The sequence below is a fragment of the Macaca thibetana genome, chromosome 2 (genome assembly GCF_024542745.1).
Source record: "Macaca thibetana thibetana isolate TM-01 chromosome 2, ASM2454274v1, whole genome shotgun sequence".
Lineage (NCBI taxonomy): Eukaryota > Metazoa > Chordata > Mammalia > Primates > Cercopithecidae > Macaca > Macaca thibetana.
In genome coordinates, this window is record NC_065579.1 from 154,833,600 (window position 1) to 154,858,692 (window position 25,093).

At 44.2% G+C, this 25,093-nt stretch overlaps 1 protein-coding gene across 3 annotated transcripts; it reads left to right on the plus strand.

The window, feature by feature from the left end:
- The first annotated feature begins 5,443 nt into the window (after positions 1-5,443).
- Positions 5,444-24,246, plus strand: POPDC2 (popeye domain containing 2). Of its 3 annotated transcripts, none has more exons than XM_050781914.1 (4): positions 5,444-6,122; positions 11,343-11,451; positions 16,981-17,389; positions 23,743-24,246. In XM_050781914.1, the coding sequence occupies exons 1-4, from the start codon at positions 5,632-5,634 to the stop codon at positions 23,826-23,828; spliced, it is 1,095 nt and encodes a 364-aa protein (XP_050637871.1). In that variant the 5' UTR covers positions 5,444-5,631; the 3' UTR covers positions 23,829-24,246. The 3 variants fall into 3 exon arrangements, with proteins under 3 accessions (XP_050637871.1, XP_050637872.1, XP_050637870.1); XM_050781915.1 differs by lacking the exon at positions 23,743-24,246 and adding an exon at positions 22,862-23,368; XM_050781913.1 differs by lacking the exon at positions 23,743-24,246 and having other exon boundaries at positions 16,981-17,526.
- Positions 24,247-25,093: the final 847 nt, after the last annotated feature.

Here is a 25,093-nt window from a genome sequence, read left to right on the forward strand (position 1 = left end):
ACAAGATTCCCCACTTCCACCCCACCCCCGCTTAGATCCATGTGCAGGTTTGATATCTGGACAAAACAAATTCTGTCACAATTGAGGAAGAGGTAATTGGATATTGAATAGACAACCAGATTTCCACTGCACCATCTTGTTCACCTAACAGGTCACCCTGAACGGTCAAATTGAGTTTGTAGGAGGAATTCCTCTCGTAGTTTACTCAAACTTTAGAAAGAAAATTATTGGTAGAGCATAATTCTGATGTTCAGTTTTTATAGAATAAGACAATTAGCAGATGTTCAGAGAACTGTTCCCTGAAGAGTTGTCCTTAGGGAGATCTGAATTAGGATGCTTTCAAAAGCAAGCACTAGAATACCCAACTATGCTGACGCAAGCAATATAGAAAAGTAATTTATCTCCCTGTTAGGAAGTTTAGAAATTAAAAGCTCCAGGTTTGAGACAGTGGCTCAGTGGTGCTTTCAAGAACTTAGCCTTGGCCGAGTGTGGTGGTTCATGCCTGTAATCCCAGCACTTTGGGAGACCGAGGCCAGAGGATCGCTTGAATCCTGGAGTTCAAGACTGGCCTGAGCAATGCAGTGAGAACCTGTCGGTACAGAAAATAAAAACATTAGCTGGGCATGGTAGTACATGCCTGTAGTTTCAGTTACTTGGGAGGCTGAGATGAGAAATCACTTGAACCCAGAGGACTGAGGCTGCGGTGAGCCGTGATTGCGCCACTGCCTTCCAGCCTGGCTGACAAAGCAAGGCCCTGTCTTAAAAAAGCAAGCAAACAAAAAACCTAGGCTTGTTCTATTTTTCTGCTCTTTATCCTTCTCATCCTTAGGCATATCATATCTCATGACTATGGTAACTTCAAGCATTACATCATCACACAACTGTTCGAGCCTGGATGAAAGGTAGGCCTGCTGTCTATCAGGGAGTATGCTTTTTCCCAGAAGCTCCCCCACATACTTTCTCTTACATCTCATTGCTCACATGTCTCCTTTTGTGCCAGTCACTACCAAGGGGAATGAGATACTGTGCTTGGCTTCAACCAATCTTAGATCAGGCTCTGGCAACCTGGGGAAAAGCCCACCTTCCTTAACATATTGCCCAAGTAAAACTAGATTTGCATAAACTAAAGAAAAAGGGGAAATGGCTATGGAAGTCAACCAATAGTGTCTGCTTAAGTTCAACTGGACACTGTGTGTCTAGACCATAAAATTATGCCTCTGTTTTATTTTAGTATCCATACTAGGAAAGTGTTAGCCTCAAGCTCAGTGTTTCTCAAACTGTATGTGGTGAAGAACCAGCTTTTTCCCCCTCAATTCATCACAGACCAACACCAGGAAAATGAAATAAACCCATACAGATTTTAAAATATACTATACAAACCCAGAATTTTTGTTCAAAGGCCATAGTTTCTCTGTGGGATTGCTATAAAAAATGTCTAAACTCTCACAATTTCTGTCCTTACCCCAGTGTGAACCAGCATGGACCAGTAACAAACAGTTTGAAGACCAGGCTGAGTTCATGACCACACTTGTTGACTCTGCTGACTTCACAAGCTGGCCCCAGCCTGCCTCACCTGCCCCTTGTCTGGTGCTCCTTTTGTTCACCTACAACAAGCTGTTCTCTGTTACCAGAATATGCCACATATTTTGTTTCACTTCTGGAATTGACTTTATAATCTGTTCTTTCTTCTTGGAATGCCCTCCTCTAGCTGGGGAAAATTTTTTAGACCAGATTAAAAGTCACCTTCCCTGTGATGTTTTCTCATGAAAAAAATATTTTTTTAAGAGACAGGGGTCTCACTACGTTACCTAGGCTGGTCTCAAACTCCTGGGCACAAGTGGTCCTCCCACCTCAGCTTCCCAAAATACTAGGATTACAGACATGAGCCATCACGCCCCAACCTCATGAATTTTAGTTAGGTTATAGCAGTATAGTAAAAGTCCCTATGCATTGAATTATTTGCTCCCTCATCAGTGTTTTTTCTTTGAATCCTAGGTACACTTGTTTTATTGGATTACAGTTTCTGGGTCAGTATCCAGGATAGACTGAAAGTTTCTTGAAGTGATAATTATCTTATTCATCTTTATATCCCCTGTTCTTGGAACACATAGTTTGTCCTGAATAAATACCTACTGAATTGAATCAACTCAACAAATGAGAAAACTTCTGTTTCTTTCCTTTTTTCTTTCCCAGATGTTTTTTATTGTGTTCTACCTTCATGTTTGTGTATTTCCTTGTAAGAACATACCATTTTGACAGATAATACATTTTTTCTTTCCTTTTCTATCAGATCTGGACTTAAACAAGACACAACTTTTCATTGTTGTGTTCTAATCACAGGTCCTATCCTGTGGGCATCAGTTTCACTATTACTGCAGGCCACGTGTGGGGTTTTTGCACCCATGATTCTCTGACATGTATGCCACCCTAGCAACATACTCAGATTTCCAGCAGCAATAGATGAGCTTGTATATGCAGATATGTAAACTCCCAAAAGTACCTGGTAGGATGCTATTAATATATTGTAGAGAATATACAATTCAGATACACACTGACCTGGGCTTTAATCCTTATTCACAGACTGACTAGCTTTGTGGCCTTGGGCAAGTTCCTTAGCCTCTCTAAGCCTGCTGCTTCTATTAAAACAAAAAATAGGTATAGTAAGATAACATGAGAAAACAATAGTTTCTTGGTAAATGTTAGTCCCCTCTGCTGAGACAGCACATACGTGGATTGGCAGGAAAGAAGGTTGAGTGCAGTCTGGGCAGCAGGACAAGTGAACCATAGAGTTAATGGGTCTGCCTGTCTCTTTAATGAGTCAGGGCCAACCTCTTTGGCGGGTCTCCTGAGAAAGATGAGCTGCTTTGAAATTCTATCTTGGGCAGAGCCTTGGTTGCTTCTCCATTTCTGTGCTTCTGACTTCCCTGCTTAGAGCTGGCAGGGACAGCTACTCTGGAAGCTCAGGGCCTGCATGTCTGTGGTAGAAGGATGAGCAGCTGCTGCTTGTTAAAGTAGGGGGGTTGTTTGGGAGGCAGGCAAGTGACATAAAAACAGTATATGGAAATCCCCAAACCCCACTGTTCAAATGACTTCAGGGGTCCAAATCATGTCCATGAAGTGGACTCAATGACATTTCTTCTCCAGACACTCCAGCTCTTTCCTTTACTGATTTTTTTCCTCTTAACTTTAGAAAGGAGGAAATACGGTATATATTTGTTGGTCAGATGATTTTAATTAGGTTGAGAAAAAAATGGCTTCCTTCAACATGCCGTGCATTTTCATACTTCTGTGCCCGTGCTTCTGCTGTTCTTGCCACTAGAAATGCTGTTCTCCCTCTACCTGCCTGGTGAATTCAACCTCTAAACCTTAAATTAGAGGCCAGCCCTTCTTTGCATCTTCCCTCCCTGATGCCACCCTTCTTTCTAGGCTGCCACCATCCTTCAAACTTAACTTGGTTGTTGCGCTTCACACACTGAACTGCCTTTGTTTTTTGAGGTCTCTTTACCCTAACGGTGAAAGTTTCTCTTGAGGATTTTTGATCCCCAAGTGCTTAGCTTATAAAAGGCACTCAATAAGTATTTGTTGAGTGAAAACATCCATATTTGACAATTTCTCATTTCTCTTAAATTTTTATCAAGTTATAACAGCATAGTAAAAGTCCTTATGGATTGAGTGCTTGATTAGTTCTGGGAGGTTACTGAGCGCCCCACCTGCACTTCAGGGGCAATAGGAGTAATGGTAGTAAGTACTGACCTAGCAGCAGGAAGAATCAAGGAGTCATTTGGAATCCATAGAGTCATTCTTTCTCCCTTCCTTTCTTCCCTCCTTCCCTCCCTCCTTCCCTCCCTTCCTTCCTTCTTCCTTCCTTCCTTCCTTCCTTCCTTCCTTCCTTTCTTCCTTCCTTCCTTCCTTGACAGAATCTAACTCTGTCACCCAGGCTGGAATGCAGTGGCAAAATTTTGGGTCACCACAGCCTCTGCCTCCCAGGTTCAAGAGATTCTCATGCCTCAGCCTCCCCAGTAGCTGAAACTACAGGCACCTGCCACCACGCCCAGCTAATTTTTATATTTTTAGTAGAGACAGGGTTTCCACCATGTTGGCCAGGCTGGTCTCGAACTCCTGACCTCAGGTCATCCACCCGCCTTGGCCTCCCAAAGTGTGGGATTACAGGCGTGAGCCACTGCACCCAGCCAACATTTCTTAGCTTAATGTTTGCATACTCCAGCTTTATCTCTTGGCAGCCCAAAGTAGATTCCTGGGTTCAACCAGAAGTTCCTTGAAAATTGTCAGACTTCATAGAAGTGTGGAGTTGGGAGTCATGGATCTAGTACTGTACTTCCACTTACTGGCAAACCCCTTGGGACAGAGTATTAAGTTTGATAGACTTGGGTTCAAATCCTGGCTCTGCCACTTACTATCTGTGGGAGCTTGTTACCTCTCTGAGCCTCAGTTTCTTCTAGATCTAGAAGGAGAATAGTATTTATTTTGAAGGGTTGTTGTCACAACTAACTTATAAGTGTATAAAATGCCTAATCTAGGTTTGGTACTTCATGGGTGTTTAATAGGTGGGAATTATAACTTGGAAACACTGGAGTGGGTGGGATGATGATCTGGGCAATGTATTATTATTTGTTTACTATTACCAGATCCAGATATATGCAGGGGAAAGCCAGCTTAGAATTCAAAAAGCCGCTTTACATAGCTACTTTTGCTAAATGGATGTCAAATAAATATGTAATGATACTTGTAGTGTGACTTAATAAAGGCCTTCAGGGGTTTTCCCAGCTTTCACTGTTAGGACTTTTTCTGATAATAGTCCCACACTTTCCTACTCTGATGTGTCCTCACTCAGGAGCACTGTCTGGCTCTCCCCACAGGGAGCTGGGGACAGTTTCCTACCTGAAGCGTTGAGGTGAATTCTGTGCTCACTTTTCCTTTCTCTCTCCTTGTCTGCCTCTCTCACCCTGAGGTCTTATCTCGTCCTCTGGGAGGTATGTTAAGTGCTCTGCCAGGCTGTCTGTGCCTGGCCTGTTTTTTCTCACTGCCAGTACCTCTTGGATTCCAATTCCAAACATGGTATCCATCTGGGGTCACCCTTTCTTCCGGTGCCAAGAGAGAACACATTCCAAATGGAACACAAGTGTGCCTCCCATGCTGGCTCTCCTCATTCTGCTTGGGAAAAACAGAGAGCAGGATGTGGCAGCGTCATCCCACACTGCTGGGCTTTTCGGTCCTGTAGCGCTACTTTCCCTTGGGACTATTTAGGTTTTTCTGCTAAGAACCAAATTTGAAGACTGTCCCAAGAAACATGGAACCAAGGAAGTTTGCCAGAGCTCTGCAGGGAGAGCCAGAGCCTTGCTGAGGCGGGGGTGGGGGGGAGGGGAGGGGGAGAGGTTGGGGGAGGAGAGAGAGAGAGAGAGAGAGAGAGAGAGATTTTAAAATTCTCCATGAAGTATACTATGTTCCATCACTCCTTCGCAAAGCCACTGGAAGCATTCCTTCCAGGAAAGGTGGAGTTGGTGGCGAGAAGCTGGAGGTGAGAAGAACCCTGAACGAACGGATTCATTCATTTTCTGAATTTCCTATGTGAGGACGTATTAGAGCCCAGTGAGGCTTTGAGAGGCCCCAAAGATGAGCGCCAACAGCAGCAGAGCGGGCCAGCTTCTCTCGCAGGCTTCAGCGTGCATTAGCTGGAAGCAGGATGTGGAAGGGGCTGTCTACCATTTAGCCAACTGCCTCTTACTCCTGGGCTTCATGGGGGGCAGTGGGGTGTATGGATGCTTCTATTTTTTTGGCTTCCTGAGTGCAGGTTACCTGTGCTGTGTGCTGTGGGGCTGGTTCAGTGCCTGTGGCCTGGACATTGTTCTTTGGAGCTTCCTGCTAGCTGTGGTCTGCCTGCTCCAGCTGGCACACCTGGTATACCGCCTGCGTGAGGACACCCTCGCTGAGGAGTTTGACCTCCTCTACAAGACGCTGTGCCTGCCCCTGCAGGTGCCCCTACAGACATACAAGGAGATTGTTCACTGCTGCGAGAAGCAGGTCTTAACTCTGGTCACTGAACAGACCTATGCCGTGGAGGGTGAGACACCCATCAACCGCCTGTCCCTGCTGCTCTCTGGCCGGTAAGCTACTCTGTCCATTGCCCAGAATTTCTTTCCCCCGCCCACACTTCTCATTTCCTAGTGTGTCCCTTTCCATTTCATGTCCCATTCCATTGAGGGAAGGATGTGACAAGTCAAACAAACCAAAATAGATTTTTCTAAGAGTGGGGTTGCTTCCTCTTTCTTGGCATTTTCCAAGAAGAAACCAGTTGGTGAAGCATCTTGGTTGGCAAGAATGGTTGTGTGTGCCCTTGCTGCTGGAAGGTGTGCAGCATGTGTGTCTTGCGCCTGGGCCTTAAAGAACCCCTCTACCACCACCACACACATATCAGTGTGTCATGCCTAAGCTGCAGCAGTATCTCTGTAAGCTTTGAAAAACTAACATTTCAGTAAGGTTAATCTGTTCCTTATTCAAATTCAACATTTGCTAAGTACCAACTATATTCAGGGAACAATGCTAGAAATGGGAGATCAGGGAAGGGGGGTGGTTCTCATAATCCCTGTTCCCTGCCAAGGCATCAAGGAAACAGCCCCACTTGTGTTTGGGGTACCTGTATGCAGCCAGGTAGGGAGAGTGAATACCCCTTGCCCACCTTTGCATTTCCAGTTGTTCTATTGAGGCTCTTGCAAACTAAGAAGTCAAGTACAGTACTGTTAATCTGAGGGCCTAACAATGGGAGAAGAGAAGTGATGCTTATGCTGATCTCATTAAGGCTTGTGTGGAAGCACCGCCTCTTTTGGAGAAGGCTGACAGTCGGATATGGGCAGAGATGGTCTTAGTCAGGATCAGTGTATGCCCAGTCAACCTGGATGTGAATGTTGGGCACGGATATCTTCTGAGAAAATATCACGGGGCTCTGTGCTACACACTTAGTAGGTAATTGTGGATTTTTTTGATACTGCCCTAGTGGCTCTTGAGCCCCACAACCCCCACTCCACCAGCTTTCTTGAGACCAGGAGAATGTGGTAGAAAAGGTAAGATGGCAATTAGAAGGCTCCAATTCCAAGAAAAAACAAATCTAATCCAGATAATACTGCCAACCACACAATGGGGGAAAAACGTTTGACAATGATGCTAATTGTACTACAACTACCACTAATAGTAATAATACACGTTTATGTATTCATTTATAGAACCTGAAATATCATGTATGTATGTTTTGATTTTGTTTGAACTCAGAGGTCCTGGGTTGAATGAACTATGAGGGGAGACATTTTGTGGGGGTAAATTTCATTTCATTTATTGGTGAACTGATAGTGTAAACCAATGTGATTATTTCTAAACAAATATAAGTGTAAATACAAATACATATAACTATTGCCAAAATGTTTTCACCTAGAGTTCCATGCTTAAAGATAATTTAGGGAACTTGCTCATTCATGAGACCCATGACGTTGTAACTCGTCTGTTCAAAGGAGGAAATTGAGACCAGCAGAAGTGCTTCCTCCAGTGTAGGGTGCTCATTTGCTGGAAGCATGTAGGGTTACTGTAGAGTTCAGGTAGGACAGATTTACTGTGGACTTGTATAAGATCACTTCCCAGTGAAGGGGAGAGGGGGGCTTGCCCTTGGTGTAGCTTTTCCTGGTATACTTAGCATCAAAAGGCCGAGTCAGAAATTAGACAATTTTGATTTTTTTTCTTGCCTTTCAAGGTTTGGAGTAAGAGTTTTGTTATCTTTCAATGTCACCCTGTCTCAGCTTTGCTGAGCTGGACATAGGGGAAAAGGCTTCTAGTCTATGACTGGGCTCTAGTTTTAAAGGAGAATCGCTGAACCCTGGGCTGGTTGCAGTAAGGGAGCAAACATCTCAAAGCAGCAGACAAGAACTTTGTGCCAGGAGGTGGGGACTCTTGTGCAGACTTCCCAATCTCACATGCACACTGTTCTCTAGAGTCCTTCACTCAAACTTCGGAAGTCATTTTGTTTTATTTTAATAAAGGAAACCAATCTAAACCAATCTCTTTCAAAACTCAAGAGAGGCAAAGTGACTTCCTCAAAGTCTGTCTCCCTGTTAAGCAGAGCTTAACTTAGACAGTTTCTGTCATATAAAATTCAAAACACAAACTTCCATATATACAACCCCCTGAGCAGGCAACTAACTATCTAAGCTATTCATATAGGAGAAGATCATCCATCATCCAGTAGATCAAGAAGGAAGAAGAGACAGATGATAAAGGGCACAGCATTCCAATTAAAATGGCTTCAGCGAGCCATGAAGACCATTAGACACTATCTACACTCTATAGTCATCAATCTTTGGTGGCTTGCCTGGGTGGCTGAAATTGCCTAAGGATCTGACAGGTGCTGCAGCAGCACCATTCTCTTCTGCTGTCTTCCTTTCCTAGGGAAGCTTTTCACTGAGGTTTTGATCCCCTTTTATTGTGACACAAGTGTGTTTGTTCCTTGGTTTCCTTTGTTGATTTATTCATCCATCCTTTCTTGTTTCCTTCTTTCCTTGTTTTCCCCCTTCCATACATATTTATTCAGAGTGTTCCTGTCTTCCAGTTTTAGGTTGTCAGATAATAAGTGCAATCGTTTTTTAATTGGTCATGATCTTTGGTAATTTGTACACACGCATATATACCTAGGCATTCATTAAAAGGAAGGCTCAGGAGTGCTGATATCCCATTGGCCAGGACTTATCACATGCCTATGCCTAGCAGTCAGGGAAGTAGAGAAATGTTGATTTTTGCTCTGCAGTCATGTGTCCAGTTAAAATCTAGCACCATTAAGGAAGAGAAGAAAGCAGCTACTGGAGAACAGACTGCCACACTGGATTTCCCAGGTCTTTGTTCATCCCCATGTTTATCTGCTTCTCAATACCCTTTGCATCCCTCAAAATTCAGTTCAACTGTCATCTCCTTCAAGAAGTCTGCTGCCCAAAGAGAACCAATCTCTCTCCCTCCTTTGTTACTGTTCCACAATAGCGCCTATCACATTGACTTACAGTCAGTTATTTATGTGCCTGTGACTTCCACTAAATTGTGAAATCCTCAAAGACAAAGACCTGATTGTATCCATCTCTGCATTCCCAGATCTCCAGGAACATGGGAGATGCTCCATGAATGTCTGTTTAGCCAATAAATCTCCAGAAATAATGGAGGGATATCTCCACCAAATGAACAAGGTGTACCTTAGAGATCTTTTTCATCTTCCCCCTTTGCCTAATAGAGGCACCCCATTGTCCAATATAACTCACTTTAGAAGAGAGGTTAAAGATGGAACTCTTAAGTTTTCTGGGCAGTGGTTGAGAGGGAAGGATAAAGCCCATACTGGATTCTAATCTTTTTCCAGATGTGGCATCACATCTGAAATACATTCCCTGTCCTCAGGCATCGTCATACAGCCACAAGCGTACAAAAGCAGCAAGCAGCAATAGTAAGGCTCCTAACCCCTTAAGTTGTGAAACCAAGCCTGGGGTCATGGGCCAGTCAAGAGCAATTGTTTAACCTGATGGTAGTGTGGAATAAGAATATTCATAAAATTAAAGTGAATATATTAATTAGGATTTCTGGCTGCAGACAGAAACCCACTCTAGCCAGCAGAAGGGTGTGGGGGGTGGAAAGGTCTTTATTTAAAAAGATACAAGGATTTCTCATGAAACTCAAGGAAAGACATGCACCTGAGCCTCAGGTAGTACTAGAAACAAGAACGTGTCCTACTAGGACATTTTATGTGATTTCAAGTCTATTTTCTCTATAGCCAGTTGGGACCCATGCTCTTCAAAGTCTGAGTTATGTGTCAAAAAAAATTTTTTTTAGTTCCTTCAGGGAGGAGTATGTTAGTTTTGTTAATGTCTGATAATTGTCCCCATCCAAGGCATGATTTACATTCAATTCCATTTCCAAATTCGCAGGGAAGGAGTTTGATTGGCTCAGCTTGAGTTAGGTGTTCACCCTAGGACCATCAACTGGATAGGGTGCGTAGGATCTCATTGTCTAAAGAAACAAGCTATTATTGTCCCCTGTGGTTAGAGAGGTCAGGGAAGGGGTCATGCTGGGAGAGTCCACTACCGTCTACCCAAAGCTCTAGTAATAGGGTGGCAACACGGTGTTGTGCCAAGAACATAGAATTTTGGTTCTGCCACTTGATCGCTATGTAAACTTAAGCTCGCCACTCAACCCTTCTGAGCACCAGTTTCCTTAGCTATAAAATACAGAAAAGAACAATCTACCTTGAGGTGTTGTGAACATTATATAAGAGAACACTGGTAAAGTGTCTAGCAGAGTCTGGCATATACTAGACTTGCCACTTCCTTCAAAGTCTACAAAGTGGTTAAATGTAAGCATGGATCTTCACGTAGCTAATGGGAAGGAAGAAAGGAGAATCTGTGGGGCAGTGGCATCCAACAGAGCTTCTGTGATGACGGAAATGTTCTAGATCTGTGTTGTACAACATGGTAGTCACAGGCCATATGTGGCTGTTGAGCACCTATAATGTAATTAGGTAAGGAACTGAATTTTTAATTTTATTTAATTTTAATTAGTGTAAATGTAAACTTAAATAGGCAGCAGCGTTCTTTTCTGTTTTTTTGAGACAGAATTTTGCTCTTTTGCCCAGGCTGGAGTGCAGTGGTGTGATCTCGGCTCACTGCCACCTCTGCCCCCGAGTTCAAGTGATTCTCCTGCCTCAGCCTCCTAAGTAGCTGGGATTGCAGACACTCACCACCATGCCTGGCTAATTTTTGTACTTTTAGTAGAGATGGGGTTTCACCATCTTGGCCAGGCTGGTCTCGAACTCCTGACCTCAGGTGATCCACCTGCCTCGGCCTCCCAAAGTGCTGGGATTACAGGTGTGAGCCACTACACCGGGCCAGCAGCAGAGTTCTTGAGCAGTAGTTTCCATCCTGGCTACACATTAGAATCACTGGGGAGATGTAAATACTAGTAATATCCAGATCCTACCTAGAGAGATTCTTGTTTCATTGCTCTGGGATAAGGCCCAAGCCTAGGTGCTTTTTTAAAAGCTTCCCTGGGGCTTCTACTCTGCAGCCTGAAATTGAGAACCACCAGTAAGGAGAAGGAGAAGGAAAATGAGGGTTCAGGAAGTCTCAATGGGTTCCATTTCTGAACTATTTGCATGCAGTAACTAGGCTGGCTAGTCTAGCTTTGGGTTTTGCCATGCTTTAGGCAAAGTATTTCTACAGGAAGATTCGTGTTAATCAGCGACACCTAACTTCAGAATAGATGACTTGGAGAGCCATTTTCCTTTTCCCACATGATCTCTTCTCTTCCCTTGCCAGGGTTCGTGTGAGCCAGGACGGGCAGTTTCTGCACTACATCTTTCCATACCAGTTCATGGACTCTCCTGAGTGGGAATCACTACAGCCTTCTGAGGAGGGGGTGTTCCAGGTAACAGGGAGCCCCGTGGCAGCACCGCCTCACCCCGTCCCACTGTAGCCTAGCAGTATCCGTGCCTCCATGTTTCCCCTCTCACATCTGCCCTTTGCACCACTGCCAGTGTAAAGCTACAGGCCGGGGCACTCTTCCTCTGTGAAAAGAGTTCCTGGGCTCCTAGCCAAGGTGAGGCAGGGTAGGAAGATACTGGCCCCTGGGTAGACCATGTTACTTGAATGCTTAAACTCTTCTGGAAGACTCTAGTGCCACAAGATAAAAACCCACACTCCTTACAGGGTAACTTAACCCTTTTAGTGCTCTCTAGCCACATTCCCAGCTCTCCCTCCTTCATATTTTTTGCTCATACTAGCCATGCTGAACCACTAGTCCTTACCTAAACACACCACATTGTTTTGCAGCTCTGTGCCTTGGCCCCTACTCTCCCCTCTGAAATGCATTTCCCTTTCTAGATGAGACCACGGCACCTCACTTCCTCTGTGAAAACTGCCCGAATTGACCTCACCAACATCCACCCCACAGCCTAGTGCTCCGGTGTGCCTGTTCTAGTCCTTTTACTTATGCTAACTGGTGCACATCTTGCTCTCTGTTCTAATAATCTGGTCTCCTTTCTGTCTTCTGTACCGTGAACTCCTTGAAGTAAAAATCTAGGCTTTTCCTTCTCTGTTCCCAGACTCTAAAGGAAAGTACCTGGAGCACAGCAGCTGTTCAGTAAAGAATTGCTGGCTGGGCGTGGTGGCTCACACCTGTAATCCCAGCACTTTGGGAGGCTGAGACGGGAGGATCACGAGGTCAGGAGATCGAGACCATCCTGGCTAACACAATAAAACCCCATCTCTACTAAAAATACAAAAAAATAGCTGGGTGTGGTGGTGGGTGCCTGTAGTCCCAGCTACTCGGGAGGCTGAGGCAGGAGAATGGCGTGAACCCGGGAGGCGGAGCTTGCAGTGAGCTGAGATTTCACCACTGCACTCCAACCTGGGTGACAGAACAAGACTCTGTCTCAAAAAAAAAAAAAAAATTGCTGAACTGGTTTGCCACTGGGCAGCTGATGTCCCAGAGGACTCCATGGGGCATTCACATACATGCTTCAATGCAGGTGCCTGGCTGCCTGGCCCCTACTCTTCTTATCTCTGCCAATCCCTCAGGCTTTGGTCACTTTCTCTTTAGCTCTCACTTATTGAATGGCTAGCATGTGGCAGGCACTACATATCATATTGCCTCATTGGTTCTCACAACAACTCTATGGGTTGAATATGATTATTACCCCATTTAACAACTGAGGAAACTAATGCCCAAAATCATCAAGTAATTTGCCCAGGGTCTTCAGCTAGAAAGTGACAAAGCCAAGTTGCCTGGATCTACCATTTCTGTTCTTTATTAAAATGGGAGGGTCACCAGAGGAGTGCTGTTTACACACACACACACACACGCACACGCATGCACACACATGCACACACACTCACTCACCCCTTTAAGGACTCCCCTGCCTGAATAGTTTGCTGGAACTGGAAACACTGGGTTCCATGTGTCTCCTACTACTTTTATCAGGGAGTCCCTCAAACCAACATATGAGCCAACCCCGGAACAGACACACACAGGCATTGCTACCTGGCAGGGCCTGCTTCCGCCCCCACCCTGACACTTAGCTCTGTGATAATAATGGAGCCTGAGAGGCAGTCCTGATCCCACTGCCAGGGCACACAGCCGCAGATCCACTTCCATCATGTTCCTCCCTGACCTCCCTCCACACACCCTCTCTAACTAGCCCAGAAACCTTCTTCAGGAACTCTCTCAGGCACATGAGAACCTCTAGGAGGGCTGAGTCAGGACCTGAGCCAGCTGGACCGGGGCTCTTTCTGACACTGACACGGAGGAACAGGTGGTAGGTAAGCCGGGTGTCCTCCCCTAAGTTACGCTCAAGAGGAAGGGCTGTAACCCCACATGGCCTCTCAGCCTGGAATGTAGGTGCGGTCATATTCCTCCCATTTATATTTTTAGTGTGCACCTCCTTTGGGAGCAATGAGAGCCACACATTTGCTATAGGCTGTGTAAAGTCCCATTTCCTCTTTGCAAATGTCAAGTGTTATCTTAAGTTAGAGTTCATCCTGTCCTTGCCTTTTGCAATTACATAGTCTTTGTTGACAGAGCAATCCACAGTGACAGCCTAAATTACAATTCACATTGTACTTAATACAAATCAATCAGCATTCCACCACACCTCTCAACAATTCAATTAAGTCAGAATGCATTGTGTGTTCAGCACTGTGACACTCATTAGTCACCGAGAACACAGCACAGGAGGGATCACACAGACATCATCACTGTTTTTCTAATTTGCATCCTATCTTACTGGACTTAAGTCCTATTTACATAGGTTATCTCATTTACTTCATTCAACCATCCTGGCCAACATGGTGAAACCCCATCTCTACTAAAAATACAAAAATCAGCCAGGCACAGTGGCAGGTGCCTATAATCCCAGCTACTTGAGAGGCTGAGGCAGGAGAATTGCTTGAACCCAGGAACTGGAGATTGCAGTGAGCCGAGATCACGCCACTGTATTCCAGCCTGGGGGAGAGGAGGGGAGGAAAGTGACATTAGGTTGTTTTGCAATATACAACATTGGCTGTCTTCCCTTGATTCGTTTATTCACTTCAGTTATATTTATTGAAAACTTAGTATGTACCAGGCACTGTTAAAAGGGCTTGAAATATATCAGTGAACAGAACAGATGAAGGTCCCTCCCCTCATGAAATTTACATTCTCATAAGGGAGTCAAAAAGCCATAGGCATAATGAATAAGTAAATTATATAATATGTTAGAGGACAATAACTGCTAGTTAAAAAAAAAGAAACCCTAGAGTAGTATAAGGGAGATATGATTGCGATTTTAAATAGGGTGGTCATGGAAATCCTTGTTAAGCAGGTAACATTTGAGCAAAAACCTGAGAGAGGTGACAGGTGAGGTCTGTGAATATCTGGGAAAAGCGTATCAGACAGAGGAAAGAGCCAGTGCAAAGGCCCTGAGGTGGGGCCAGTGGTGTTTGACTCACAGAAAGGAGGACAGTGGACCTGGAATGGAGAGAGGAAGGGGAGGGAATAGCAGGAGAGAAAGTTGGAGAGGTGACTAGGTAGCAAGATTATGTAGGGCCATAGCATATATTGTCTAGATACAGCCAAAAGGATTTTCTAAAGGGTTGGATATAGTATGTGAGAGAAAGAGAAGATCAAGGAAGACTCTAAGGCTTTTGGCCTGAGCAACTGGACGGGTGATGCTGCTGTCATCTGAGATAAAGAAAGCTACAGGTACAGCTGCTTTCAGGGGACTAGGAAGTTCAGTGTTTGATGATCTGTGGACATTTGGATGGAGATGCTACATAGGCAACTGGATATTTAAGTCTGGAATTCAGGAATGAGATCTGGGCCTGAGATATAAATTTGGGAGTTGGTTGTATACAGATGATATTTAAAGCCATTGGATAGGATGAGCTCACCAAGTGAGTGAGTGTGGATGGAAGAGGGAATAGTTCAAGAGGGGAGTCCTGGGATACTTTAGTGGTAAGGAGTTGGAGAGAAAAGGAGAAAGCAGCAAAGGAACTTGAAAAGGAACAATCATGAGATTGGACCAGGAGCGTATGGCATCCTGGCAACCAAGAAAAGAAGGTGTATTAAAGAGGAGGGGGAAATTGATGGATGCCATGAAAAGTGACCATCAGACTCAGCAGCTTAGAGGTCATTGGTGACCTTAACAGGAACAGTCTTTGTGGACTGCTAGGGACAAAGTCTTATCGGTTTAAGAGAGTGAGAAGAGAGGAATTGGAGACAGTAAGTATAAACAGGTTATTTTTTCTTTATGAGCTTTGCTAAAAAGGGAAGCAAATTAGTGGAGTGATAGCTAGTCAGGGAAATGAGGTCAAGAAAAAGAATTTTTATTTGTACAATTTTGTTTTATTTTAAGATGGAAGAAGTAACAGCATATTTCTCAGAAGGTTCACAGTCTTTGTGTTGACTTTAAGGACATTATTTACATTCAGCTTAGCTCTTGCTCAAACACACCTGCTTCATATTTGGTACTCATTTCTTGTTTGGGAATTGTTCATAAGTACATCTAAGGTATAGGCTATGGCAGATTGTGACAACTATTTGCTGAACTATTAGTCATGGACAGATTGTATTATTTTCAGAATTATTTCTCACGAGGCAAGAGAGATTAAGTAATTTTTCTGACATCATACAACTGATAGAGGTAAAGTTGAAACATGAAACCACTTCTGGCCTTGATAACATAGTTTACATCCTGATTGCAGTGCTAACAGTTAGTGGGGAAAAGTTGAGAGGAGGAAATGAATAAAGGATGTGGGGGAGGGGTATAGCAGAAAGGAAGGAAGAGGAGGTTAGTGGGAGATCTGGTAGGCAATGCAGGAATGAAAAGGATTATATATAATCTCTAATAAAGAATGTTTGGAAAGCTACCCTACCTTCAATTTGACAATTCATATAAACTACTTAACACAATGCCTGGCACCTCTTGACAAATGTTAGCTGCTAACATCATTATCATCATTTCCACTGTCTCTATCCACAAAAATACATCATGAACTCTGCCAGCCCAAAGTATTAGGGTCAATTAGATTATTAAAAATTGTGTGATTCTGCACCCTTTTCCTGCACTGTCCTAAGCATGTTTCCATTTTAACCCCAGCTTTACCACTCATCATTATTGTAACAAGGATTTATCACGCATCTGCTGCATGCCAGGCACACGTTATTGTTTATTTCCCATGCAAACGTAATTTAGCTTTGCATCATGGGCACATAGTGAGTGCTCAGAAATTCCTAGAGGAATAAACAAATGGAGAATGGGGTGCCCTTTGATTTTCTGTCCTTTAGAGTTTGTCTTCCTCTATGCCCTTTTTTCTGATTTCAGTCATCAGATCCTTTTGGTTACTTGAAGTGGCCAAGTTAAGAGCAATTTCATGGACCCAAATCCCAGGCCCATGCTTCATCCACATGATGTAGCTTGGCATACCTCATCAGAAGCTTTTTCTCAAACTGAACTTTCTAGCTCTTTTTGTGTCCCTACCCCAATATTTTATCCTTCCTCAGTCTTAACATGAATAGTTGTCAGCATTTCAACCACTCTTCAGAGCACCAGAAGGCCCTTTCTTTCTCTGTCTCAAAATCATAAGACTCAGAACCGTCTGCAGTCACTAGTACCATTAGCCATGGAACCACAGAATTGGAGCTGAGGAAAATGGGTGAGGAACCTGAGGCTCCAGGAAGTGATGGGTGAGTGAGTGAATGGCTGATCCCAGGGCTCCTGATACTAGACACCCCCATATCAGTGCACACAAGTGAAAGTCATCTACTAGACCTCCTTCAGGCAAGGTCATAGAGGGGTACTCCCACACAGCTTCTTCAGTACAAGTACAGCTGTTTTCCAAGGGACTGTATGGTCTCTGTGCTCAGCATGGACACATTTTCTAGTTTAAACCTTTACTGTCTGCTTCTGACCCCTCTCAGGTCACTCTGACTGCTGAGACCTCATGTAGCTACATTTCCTGGCCCCGGAAAAGTCTCCACCTTCTTCTGACCAAAGAGCGATACATCTCCTGCCTCTTCTCGGCTCTGCTGGGTTATGACATCTCAGAGAAGCTCTACACTCTCAATGACAAGCTCTTTGCTAAGTTTGGGCTGCGCTTTGACATCCGCCTTCCCAGCCTCTACCATGTCCTGGGTCCCACTGCTGCAGATGCAGGACCAGAGTCCGAGAAGGGTGATGAGGAAGCCTGTGAGCCAGCTGCGTCCCCTCCTCAGGCCACGCCAACCTCTCTTCAGCAAACACCTCCTTGTTCTCCCCCTCCAGCTGCCACCAACTTTCCTGCACCTCCTTCCCGGGCCAGGTTGTCCAGGCCAGACAGCGGCATCCTGGGTGAGGACTCCACCAGTCTGGTGCTGGAGGATTTTGAGGAGGTGTCAGGATCAGAATCATTTATGGATTATAGGAGTGATGGGGAGTACATGAGGTGAAGGGAGAACTAACATGGGCACAGCCACCGGCTCAGGATCCTATGTAAGTACTCAGAAGGCAGCTGCCGCACATTCCTGTCAACGGCTGGCCTTAACTCAGCTTATTAGGGCAAAAAAAAAAAAAAAAAAAAAAATCATTTGTGGAACATCTCCTCTTAGAGGACTCACAGAAAGTGGCATTAACCCAACTTTGCAGATAGCAACTCACTCCGGGTGCATGCAAGGCATGAAGGGATTTTAAAAACTCATTCATTATTAACTGTGATTGCATTTTGGAAAGTGGGCTGGTTGATATGTTGAGCCAGGAAGGTAGATTGCTAAGCATTTTTGCAAGTTTGTTCTAATAGCTGAGGCCACAGCTGGAGTTAAAGGGGCTTTTATTTGTGGCATGCATTTTAAAAGAAAAAGAATGTGGCAGGGTTCTAATTCCGATTGCTTGTCTTTCCTGGTATAGAGCCCGTCCTGGAAAGCAGTTGTTATTTAGCCTAGACTGGGCAGGCATCTCTATTAAAATTGCATATTTTAAAGAGAATTGTGATTATGGGCTAATAGCTCGGGGAGGAAAATGTCCTCATCTTGCTTTCCTCTCACCCAGTGAAGAATGTGTTTGTTGATCACACAGACAGAGGACTCGATACTGCTATGAATAAATGTTACTATGATCAGATAGGTATATGGCAGCCTGGCTTTCCCGTCACCCACACCTGTGGGAGGTAGGATGTGTATAAATCCTGGAGGGCCTCACGGTGCGTGCAGGATTTCCCTCACAGAATTTCCCTCCCCAGAGAGTCCACAAGAAAAGTCTGTGCCCAGTGGTTCTGGGAAATTGCTCTCGTGTTCCCCCGGCCCCCTCACAATGCTGTGACGTTTTTTTCTGTAACTCCACCCAACCATGATGTAGGCCTGAATTTCCTGAGGAAAATCCCATTGTTCCAATTTGGAAGGCGCTTCCCACTGTTCTTTAGAAAGCACCAATAAATTACCTGAGAAATTAGCCCAGTGAGGAAGGTCTCCAGAGTACATGAAATGAATGAATGAATGTTTGTCTCTTCTGAAAAACAGGTTATATAAACGATGAAAGAGGGCCTGGAGGTGACTGATGAAAGGTTAGAGATTTGGTTTTGTAGATATGGAATTTACAATCTCCTGTGTTACCAGCGTCCTTAGAACCATAGTTCAGCTGATTCTGAGGTAATTCCAAGGATCAGTCTAACATTCCAGATCACTTTGTTGAGTTCCTCCAAGTGTGTATTGGCCACTCTGATCACTCCTTTCCCGCTGCGCAGCTGTTCGCCTTCCTACTCATTCATCCTGCACCCACGCATGCTCCTTATGACCTGTGGATCCCTCTTGGTCCAACTTGCCCATCCACCTATACACTCTCTCTTGGACTCACAGCAGCTCTGTTTTCTCATGTTGTTCTTCCTGGTTTTCTTCTCTTTCCTTGGTTCTATTTTTCTCTTCTTTCTTCTCCAATTTCTTCTTAGTCCTTGATTCCTTGATTGTCTCCATTTGCTGTTTTTTTTTTTTTTTTTTTTCCCTTTCCTTTCTTGAGACAGGGTCTCACTCTGTTACTCAGGATGAAGTGCAGTGGCACGATGTCAGCTCACTGCAGCCTCTACCTCCAAAAGTTCAAGTGATCCTCCCACCTCAGCCTCCCAAGTAACAGGGATTATAGGCACATGTCACTGTGCCTGGATAATGTTTAATTTTGAAATGTTTTTTGTAGAGACAAGGTCTCCCCATGTTGCCCAGGTTGTTCTCGAACTCCTGGGCTCAAATGATCCTCCTGCCTTGGTCTCCCAAAGTGCTAGGATTACAGGCATGAGCCAGCTTACCTGGCCAGTTTGCTGCTCTTAAGTGTCCATTTTCTTCCGTCTTCTCAGTTTATTTCTCCCTCTTCAGTTGTCTCTTGTTTTCTTCCATTTTATTGTCCATATATTTATCTCTCCTATTACCTCCTTTTTTCTTTCCCACTTTTTTTGCCTTGCTCTATGTATTCTTCCTCCTAAACACCCTGTACCCCCATCTTATTAGTTTTTAATCCTAACTCTTCCAAAGATCAGTACTTTTCTCTCTGCCTATAAAGAAAACCATGCGGCCGGGCGCGGTGGCTCAGACCTGTAATCTCAGCACTTTGGGAGGCCGAGGCGGGCGGTTCACGAGGTCAGGAGATCAAGACCACCCTGGCTAACACGGTGAAACCCCGTCTCTACTAAAAATACAAAAAAATTAGCCGGGCGTGGTGGCGGGCGCCTGTAGTCCCAGCTACTCAGGAAGCTGAGGCAGGAGAATGGCGTGAACCCAGGAGGCAGAGCTTGCAGTGAGCCGAGATCTGGCCACTGCACTCCAGCCTGGGCGACAGAGCGAGACTCCGTCTCAAAAAAAAAAAAGAAAAGAAAAGAAAAGAAAAAACCATTCAAGTGAAGGTGTAAAATCCCCAACTTCAGGAATATTTTTCAAACATCAGGAGGCAGACAGCACGGTAAATGAGAAAGAGACCAGGACTGGGAATCCAAAGTCCTGGCTTCTATGTCTGGCTTTGCTACTAATCAAATACGTGACTTTTTTGCAAACCATACAACCTCTCTAAACCTTACTTTCTTCGTTTGAGCGTGTTGGACCAGCTGTCGCCAGGAACCCTCTTGGATTTATCTGAGAAGGCAAGGATAAGTTTTTCAAAGGAAGAAAAGAGGAGCAGTCAGACCGCAGTTCAGTAGACACGAGCCCCAGGACATCTGAGTGTCTTTCAGCAAGAACTCTCTGCGGTGTTTCACTACAGTTTCTCTGCCACCTTGGGACTCTCCCCCACCCTTGTGGTGGTGGGTCTTGCTTCACTAGAAGTTCCCTCCATTCTGTGGCTGTGAAGAATCTATCACTTACCATGTGATTGCAGTGAAGATTCTCTCTCTCTCTCTCTCTCTCTCTCTCTCTCTCTTTTGAGACAGTCTTGCTCTGTCTCCCAGGCTGCAGCGCACTGGCACTGTAAGCTTCGCCTTCCGGGTTCACGCCATTCTCCTGCCTCAGCCTCCGGAGTAGCTGAGACTACAGGCGCCCGCCGCCACGCCCGGCTAATGTTTTTGGTATTTTTGGTAGAGACAGGGTTTCACCGTCTCCATCTCCTGACCTGGTGATCCGCCTGCCTCGGCCTCCCAAAGTGCTGGGATTACAGGCGTGAGCCTCCGCGCCCGGGCTACAGTGCAGATATTTTATGTGAGAGGAGATCACAACTCACTCCCCAAGCCCTCAACCCTTAATACATACATGCCTCTTTCCAAATTCAACCTTTTCTAAAACTCAAGATGAGAAAACTGCTGATGAGGCTCACTTTCTAAAATACTGGAATTTGCAATATGGAGAGAATAGGTTTTTCATGTTTCTTTGTTTAAGCAATAGAGAGAAAAGAAAATTATGTTGTTTACTTTTTAGGCCATAGAGGTTTTCAGAACAACTTGAAAACATGATCAAATTAGCCAAACTTCTGACAGTTTTCAATGTAGTCTGTGATAATGGGATAATTTAGCCTCAGTTCTTTTTCTGGAATTGTGTTTTGAATGTTTGGTTTTACTTATTTACCATCAAACTTGCTGTAAGGTTATTACTGTAACTAATAGGCCTATTCCCTTATGATTGGGAGCAATTTACTGTTGTTTCTTTCACAAAGTACGGCACCATTCACTATCTATTTCCTGGCTCTTTAGTTATCAAAATTTTAAGCTCATTGCTATTCATCCCATCACAGCACTTATATGAGAGGCATGAAGCTGGCTGAATTCTTCATCATTAGGGATGACACAGTCTCATTACATTGATACCAGCGCTTGTCTCTCACACCAATCCAAATTAAGACCAACTGAAAATAGCCAAAGTTTCCTCTTGAACTCCTTGTTGAAGACACATATGTGTTTTAGTCTGGTGGTACCCAAAATTGAACAAAAAAATGGGTGCTGCTTCTCTTAACAGTCAAAATTATGCTGCAGGATAATGTATTCATGCAGGGTCTTCCAGTCAGACCCCAAATTATCACTGCCTTCACTAGAATTTTTCTGTTTAATTCTATGGCCACTCTCCACAGGAATCCATTCTGTGTCTTACTTATAGGAGATGCTCAGTGAATGAAGGATTTATCTTCTAGCAATGCAGCTCCGATGTAGGCTGTTGAGTGAAATAATGAATCCATTATCACGGACTAAATTGAAAGATGTCTGACATCTGGAGGATTTTAATTTTGTTTCACATTGTTCTGAAAACTCTGTGGCCTGGAAAGCGAAAACTGTGCTGTTTCTTTTCTCCCTATTATTTAAATAAACAAATGATGAACAGATTACAAAATGGAGGACGCTCGAGGTAAGGGAAGGAGCCCTTCGACAGGAGGATCAGGACATAGTACCAAGGGCCAGAGAAATGATTCGATAAACACTTACTATTTACCATATATTTCAGGCATGGTTCTAGGTAATCACATGATAAGTAGTTGAAAGAACTGAAAATGTTTAATCTGCAAGAAAAGGGCAAATGTAATATCTTCACATTTTAAAAAGAATGTGAATTAGAACTTGACTTAATTTGGTGTAGTTTTTGTGGGCAGAAATTGAATGGCTGAAAGTTACAAGAAGGATTTTAGCTTAGTATTGATACTGGATTGTTCATGGGTAGTGAGAGTTACTCATCACTGGAAGAGTTCAAGCAGGGGCCAAAAGAAATCTCAGAGATTTTATAAGGTGATTCACGCTCTGGGGAAAGGATGCCTTGGATTATTGCTGTTAGAGTACCTTCTAACTCTAGGATTCTGTGGTTCTAAGATCTGGACTCTAGCCTTGCCATTCACCTGCCATCAAGATCAGGTTCCTCATCTGAAGGACAGGACCAAGGTGTCTCTGTCTACCTTACCGGGTTGCTGTGAGGAGCGATTGTGATAAAATACATAAAGGCAGTTTTTAAGCTGTGAAGCACTAGTTAAATGTGTAGCGTATTTTAAGATTCTGCTGGGCGCGGTGGCTCAAGCCTGTAATCCCAGCACTTTGGGAGGCTGAGACGGGTGGATCACGAGGTCAGGAGATCGAGACCATCCTGGCTAACACGGTGAAACCCCGTCTCTACTAAAAAATACAAAAAAAAAAAAAACTAGCCGGGCGAGGTGGCGGGCGCCTGTAGTCCTGGCTACTCGGGAGGCTGAGGCAGGAGAATGGCAGGAACCCGGGAGGCGGAGCTTGCAGTGAGCTGAGATCCGGCCACAGCACTCCAGCCTGGGTGACAGAGCGAGACTCCGTCTCAAAAAAAAATAAATAAATAAATAAAATAAAAATAAAAAAAGATTCTGTTGTATGTACAATTATTTAGCAGTCTCTCTCTCTCTTTCTCTTTCTTTTATCAGAGATAGATGATTTTCCCTCTTATTTCCCCCAGTTTGGCTTTCCAGGGAAGGTGGCAGCTGGCAGAATCCCCTGACAACAAAAGGTACAGCAAAAAGTGGAGGCCTAAAGAAAACATGTGCTAGCCCCTTAGCCTCTGAATAACGAAGTCACACCCCAGTCTGCTCTCCTTCATCTGTTTGGGAGGAGGCAGATTAGAGTCATCAGGCTCTTCCCCTCAGAAGCAGCTGTAAGGTATTTGGTAGCTGTCAGTGCTAGCAAACAGCACTTTTCTCACAGAACTACTGGAAAGAGTCCTGGCACAGAACACTTGCTCTTGAAAGTGACACGGCCAGAACAGTGGTCTCTAGAGGGTTGTGCCACCTCTACCTGCCACAGGTTCCATTGTCAGTCAGGTAAGTTAGAGGCAGCAGGTCCTCACCTGCCCTCTGGATCACAGCAGCCTGGGGCTGCTCCCAACTCATGTTTCCACTTCTGCCTTACAGGCCTCATTTTCCTACCCATCTTTCTGTAAAAATGAAAGTCAGGAGTCTTATGAAACTTACCATTATTCAATACAGGCTTTTGGTTTTTTTCTTTAAATTAGATAGGGTTAGGTAAGAAGTAGAGTTCTGTAGAATGTTCATAGGAAGCAACAAAAGTTGATCTCTTGATCTCTACAATAGGAGAGGATTGGGCTAGATAACTTCAAAGCTGACTTGCCCTAATATTCTAGTACGAAATGATTCAAAGGTACACCTGCCCCTCTCACGTCAGGCAGTAAGTACAGCTAAAACACTGGGAATTGATAGAGGAAAAGAAAAAAATTGAAAAGAACCCTTTGAAGTTAGACAAACGGTCCAGAGACATAGTGCTAAAATCCTCCCTCTTTTTCTTTCCACAGCTTCTAGAATTCCTCTCCAGAGCTACTCTCCAGTTATATCCAGGGGACAGGCCCCTTTGGCTCCAACCCACACGCCTGAACTTTAAGGATCATTGGACTGTCTTCTCTGTGACCGGCACAGCTCTCTTCTGTGTTCACAGAATGGCCACTGATAGGCACGCCTCTTTCCCCACCCACTGGAAGGCTCACAGGCAAGGTGAGAGAGGACACAGAAGGTGCCAACACTGTCGCTATAGTAAGGACCTTGAGTGACTTTGAGAAATTCACCCTCGCAAGCCTTCCTTCAGGAGCAGGCATTGGAAGTGCAGAGGCGCAGATTCCATTCTTTACCAGCTGCAGAATCTTGGGCAAGTTGCACGGCCTCTGTGAGCCTCATCGGTAAACAGTGGGGGTAATGAAACCCACCTCACAGGGTTGTTGTGAGGATCCGATGAGTTGATTTAGGTAAGCACCTAGCACATGGCGTGGCACCAAGTAAGCACTCAATAAATCACTCAATTCCTTTCCCTATGTTGTTTCTTTGCATTGTCTGAAAGGATCAGTGGAGTCAAAGATCCAACTTTTCACTGGTGATTATTTTTTATTTTTCAATTAAGATTTAAATTTATGGAAGTCGAAATTTAAAAACCTCGTTTTCCCTTAGACTGTGACATTTAACTTATATCTCTTTTTCTATTGATGAACCTAGTATTAAACAATAGTTTTTAGAGGAACTTCTACAAACTTAGTTTATTAGGTTTTCTTCAACATCTTAAAGTAGATTTATAAATTTAATATATTCTATTTTTCTTTTTCTTTAAACACTTCAACAATATTTCAGTTATCTATTGCTGTGTAATATCAATCCCTAAAATAGTGACTTAAAATAGTCCTAATAATTTGTTGTGCCCATGAGTGTGGGGCCCGACTGGGCTCAGCTAGGCGGTTCCCACTCAGGGTTTCTCATGTTGTTTCAGTCAGATAGTGGTTCAGTCTAGAATCATCTCTAAGGCTTCTTCACTCACCTGTCTGGGAAGACTCAAAACAGCTGAGAGCTGAAACAGCTGGGAATCCTTGGACACCTCTCCCTCTCAGTAGCTTTTTCGTTTTTGTTGCTGTGTACTCTTTGTATCACTATACCACAATTTATTTATCCAATCTACAATTGATGGGCATTTGGATAGTTTCCAGCTTGGGGCAATTACAAATAGTGCTGCTATGAACATTCTTGTACATGTCTTTCGGTATACATATGTATACATATCTTGGATATATACCTAGGAATGGAATTACTCAGGCATTGGGTAACCCTAGAGGGCTGTTGTGGAGAGTAACCAAAGCAATAAACAAATAACAAAAAAGTACACTGGGC

Bases quoted from the DNA above. Each gene is read 5' to 3' on its own strand.
- POPDC2 (XM_050781913.1), top strand. From the start codon at position 5,632: ATGAGCGCCAACAGCAGCAGAGCGGGCCAGCTTCTCTCGCAGGCTTCA. The intron at 6,123-11,342 runs GTAAGCTACTCT...TTCCCTTGCCAG, and splicing joins TCCCTGCTGCTCTCTGGCCG to GGTTCGTGTGAGCCAGGACG. The intron at 11,452-16,980 runs GTAACAGGGAGC...GACCCCTCTCAG, and splicing joins CTGAGGAGGGGGTGTTCCAG to GTCACTCTGACTGCTGAGAC.